The sequence below is a fragment of the Nansenia antarctica genome (genome assembly GCF_963989245.1).
Source record: "Nansenia antarctica genome assembly, chromosome: 5".
Taxonomy (NCBI): Eukaryota; Metazoa; Chordata; class Actinopteri; order Argentiniformes; family Microstomatidae; genus Nansenia; species Nansenia antarctica.
In genome coordinates this window covers 3,217,866-3,222,865 of record NC_137690.1, presented here as the reverse complement: position 1 = coordinate 3,222,865, position 5,000 = coordinate 3,217,866, and the positions used below count along the sequence as shown (strand labels likewise).

The 5,000-nt window shown below is 41.6% G+C and overlaps 1 protein-coding gene across 1 annotated transcript in view; it reads right to left on the bottom strand.

The window, feature by feature from the left end:
* The window catches only part of LOC308159179 (tripartite motif-containing protein 16-like protein), a gene marked incomplete at both ends in the record, with an annotated part of 3,167 nt that extends 2,771 nt beyond the window's left edge, over positions 1-396 (bottom strand). Inside the window, one exon of the mRNA XM_080532926.1 lies at positions 1-396. This exon is cut by the window's left edge and continues 78 nt beyond it. Within this exon, the coding sequence (XP_080389052.1) occupies positions 1-396 (396 nt within the window).
* Positions 397-5,000: the final 4,604 nt, after the last annotated feature.

Here is a 5,000-nt window from a genome sequence, read left to right as displayed (position 1 = left end):
ACAGTGAGGCTGGAGGTGAGTCTCACAGTAAGAGGCCCAACAAACCAGACAGGACATGAGGGCTTTCTGCTTTCTCCCAGTGCAGACATCACACACCACATCTCCAGGTCCAGCAGCTTGGAGTTCTGTTTCCATTCGTTGTTTCTTTCTTTGGGAACGTGTCTTCTTTTCTTTCTTTTCCACTAATTCAGCCAACAGAATGTTTTTCCTCAGAACAGGCCTGGAGACAAAGCTTTCCTTGCACAGGGGGCAGCTGTATGCGCCCTTCTGGTCATCCTGGTCCCAGCAGCCCTTAATACAGCCCATACAGTAGCTGTGTCCACAGGGAATAGTCACCGGGTCCTTCAGTAGATCCAGACAGATTGGACAACTCAGTGTGTCCGTGCTCTCTGCCATGCTGCTGCACACTAGACTGAACAGCAGAGAAAGAACAGAGAAGTTTCGTTTCTCTAGAAGTGTTTGTGCACGTGGGTGGGAACGCTTCCTGGTTAGCTCTAGGGGGCGTGGTTAAAACCCCACGTTGACTCCGCCCACCACCGGTAACATGGCAGCATAGACAAACTCGGCGTCCACTCTTCTTAAAACTTTTCAAACTCCATAGCTGTGTGCAGTGGAGCCCCTAGACTTTTGGGGGCCCTAAGCAAACAACATTATGGAGGCCCCTGGTAAGGGTCTTAGGCGGGTGACGATGTGGACATTTTTAAATGTATTTATTTCCCTGACACTAAAATATAATACGGTTTTACGAAGTTCGCGCATATGCGCGCGCTCGTGTGTGTGTAAGTAAAAAAAATAGTCTGAAAGACTAGCGTCTCTTTTACAAAGGAGCCCTGGCCAAGACAGCCACAATACAACAATTACATTTGACATAATAAAAGCACATAAAAACATGCAAAGCACATTACATAAAAACAGTACATGACCACAGGTACAGTAGCACACCTAGTACACATTGCGACTTATTACTGGACCACAAGTAGCATACAAATTACATGCAACATGGAGCATGTAAATGATGCATGTAAATGATGGATCTTATCATGAATCATTTTTAAAGGCTTTAATATAGGCTACATGATGTATTAACTATTTATATTTTGTACCCAGATGTCAAATAAATACGTAACAAATGAATAGTTAACTTAAAAAAAAAAAAAAAACTGCCCCGCTGAACCAATGAGAAGGACGGGGGGGCGGTGCTTCCCATCGGTCCGGCCTATCAGTGTCCTAGATTTGCCGCTCGCTCCGGGCGGCACATAGAATCCGTTCTATGGATAAAGGTCTCCAGACGTTTGGAGCGAGAGCAAAGCGGAAGTGGAAACGGCTGGCACCGCGAGACTAGCCAGCTATCAATAAACTACAATTCATCAGAGCAATTGCGCGTCATCTGATTGATTGATTGATTGAAAACTTTATTAGAAGATTTGCAGAAGTAGGTACATGAAAGTACATATTACATACAAGGTCAACTAACAGGATAAAAACCCAAGAAAGCCACTGGCTTATTTCAATTGGGGTCCTTGATTCTCAATTCATCGTTACATGTAAGACCGACAAAACAAACTAGTACTATCTACAAGATAATACAGACAAATAACTATTACTATCTACAAGATAAAAATACATCCATCATGGGAAGAACAATACAACAAAACATCAGGTATGTACAGCGGGTAGGACAGGTGGGGACATACACCACAGGTGGGGGCGGGGGACAAAACACAAAGTATGTACAGTGGGTAGTTCGGGTCTTTTAATCTGATTTTTGATTTAGAGGGTCCAGTTACGGATTGCAGCCTCCTGTAAATGTTTTTTGAGAGTGGTTTTGAAGGTGGGCAGTGTTTTGCACTCCTTTAAGATTATAGGAAGGGCGTTCCACATTTTTACTGCATAGTTTGCAAACGAGTTTAACCCCTTGTTTGTGGTGCAACGCGGTTGAACGTGGTTCGTGGAGCTTCCTCTGGTGTTGTATGTGTGGACGTTGTTCACTTTTTGGAAGTATGTTGACAGGTACTTGGGTGTCTTTGTGGTGTAGCGAATCTTGAAGACCAGGCCCAGTGCAAGCTGCTGCACTCTGTCAACTACTCGTAGCCAATCAAGGCTCAAAAAATGAGCAGCGGTTAGATGTGTCCTAGGGTTGAGGCCTAGCAGAAGCCTAACCAGTTTATTTTGGGCTGTCTGGAGTCTTGTTTTATGGGCCTTTGTGGTTCTATAGTACCATGATGTTACGGCATAGTTGAAGTGACATTGAATGAGAGCTCCTGATAGGGTCCTCAGTGTGTTCTGACATCTCCCTGTCATTAGAATGATCACGCCCCTTTTTGGGTGATAGAAGGGGAGAAGTTTGACTGGCGGTCAATGGGAATTTCTGGTCTTCGCTACTTTAATCCGATAAAATAAGAAAACCGTAGTGCTTTTTAGATATTAGGAGCCCAAATCCGATGGCCAGTTAGGCAAACTATATTATAGTGTCGTTGCCGATCAATGATCGACGTCGCTATATAGAGAAAATAATGAAATAGGGGTTGATTCATCAGAGCAGTCATACGTCATCTCCCTGTCATCAGGGATTTGTAGTTCTTCATTTGATTTGCCGTGTAAATCCCCAGACTGCCCAAATCCGATTGCCAGTCAGGCAAACAATTATATAGTGTCGTTGCCGATCAATGATCGACGTCGTTATATGGAGAACATTTATGAAATAGGCAATGAATGTGTGTCCTTTCAGTCTGCCTCCATGAACCACCCGACCCAAAGGCCTGAGGTGTTGTAGGAGGTATGAATATGATTTAGGGGGTATTTAGTATAACAGGCTAATGGGTTTATTGTGAGTTTACTTTGATTGTTTGTTTATTGCCTAGATCACCGTATTGAGAAGTCATATGGTTATGGGGGGTGATATTGCAAGGTAATTTAAGCACCTGCGCACCTTGCATGGTGGTAGTGGAGAGAGAGGGGAGCGATGTATTTTTGTTGACCGCATTATACGCATATTCTATACGCATTGTTTGTTATTTTTCTGGTTTTGATCGCTTATGGATTATTTTTGTACGTCGCCAAGTTTGACTGTTCTATTCAATAAATGTCCAATGTGACAATTGCCCTCCTCCACCGGCCCTAGTTTTGGATCTAGCTTGCTGTTCATTATTTTCATGATAAAACGTCATAACATCTTCATATACACCATACAGTAGACACTGAACAGTAGACATAAGACATGTTCATAAATGTTTATCTTATATGTGTATATGTTTGTGAATATGTGAATATGTTTTCTGTTTTTTGCACCTTCGGAAGAGCCACTACAATTTCATTGTATAGGCAACTGTACAACGACAATAAAGTCTATTCTATTCTATTCTATACAGGATAAATACTGATTAACAGTAGGCTACTTTGGCAAATGCCCATTGAACAGATGTATTTATTATCCCATCTTAAGAAAACTAATGTAACACTCCCATCTGGAAAAAAAAAAATGTGGAAAAAAGAATGTGAAAAAAAAAATGTTTGGGAAAAAAATTTGGAGGCCCTTTTTGTTTGTTGGCCCCAAGCAATTGCCTTGGTTGCCTCTATGGACGGGGCGCCTCTGGCTGTGTGATATATATATATATATATGTGTGTGAAAGCAGATTGCTATTATTTTTTCGTGCAAAGCAAATAGGCTAACCTACATGTGTTTTTCTCCACTCAATTGTCTTAAGTAAATATGAAAAACGAGACAAACTGAGGCTGAAGAAAGACATGACAGCTCAGCTCCACAGAGAACTGGGCGAGAGGAATGCATCCTTGGCTAAAGTCCTAGAATGAATGAATGAATGAATGAATGAATGAATGAATGAATGAATGAATGGTCTTTATTGTCATTAATACAGTACAGGTACCAAACAACGAAATTTGGGAGGGGGGGCACCACCCAGATCAACACGTCTACACTATTCAACAACCTGTTGGCATTAAACAACCATGCAAACTAAAAGGAAGAACACTAAAAACATTTCTCAATCTGAGGATTTCTTTAATGTTCATTGATGATAATGGAAAATGTGCCATTTAGCAGACACTTTTAATCCAAAGCGATTTACAATTACAGATTACAGGGACATTCCCCCTGGAGTAACTGAGGGCTGAGTGCCTTACTCAAGGGCACACTAGTGGTGGTGTTACAGGTCTTACTCAAGGGCACACTAGTGGTGGTGTTACAGGTCTTACTCAAGGACACACTAGTGGTGGTGTTACAGGTCTTACTCAAGGACACACTAGTGGTGGTGTTACAGGTCTTACTCAAGGGCACACTAGTGGTGGTGTTACAGGTCTTACTCAAGGACACACTAGTGGTGGTGTTACAGGTCTTACTCAAGGACACACTAGTGGTGGTGTTACAGGTCTTACTCAAGGACACACTAGTGGTGGTGTTACAGGCGGGATTTGAACTCACAACCTTCTGATCACCAGCCCAACTCACTATCCACTACTAGACCACCACTACCCCTACATGATCATTCAGGTTCATTTTCAATCCCACATATCCAGTAGCTGGCTGTTCTACTGGGCTTCAAATAGATCAAAAAGACTGGACCAACATAGTTCTGTACAACTGAACAGAACAACTGGTCAACTATGATGACGATGAGGAGAGTAGTTCATATTAGAGAGGGAATAGATCAATAGGTAATAATCAATAAGAATACACGTAGGACACCAGCAGGGAAACATGTTATCATGCAGCATTTCTATTGGTAGTGAAGAAAACTGTTCTACAATAACATAAAATATGTACATAATGATAAAGGTATAACACGATTACTCTGCAAAATCAAACACAGAGAATATCCCACATGATAGATTAGTGACAACATCAATAATCTCACATTGTAGACTTTACAGAGAGAGCTCAATCTGAGAGTCAATCCTCTGAGATTCATAGAAGAGGGAAATCATTAAACCCCTAAATAATAATAATAATAATAATATTAAACCCCTAGACCAAATCACAGAGA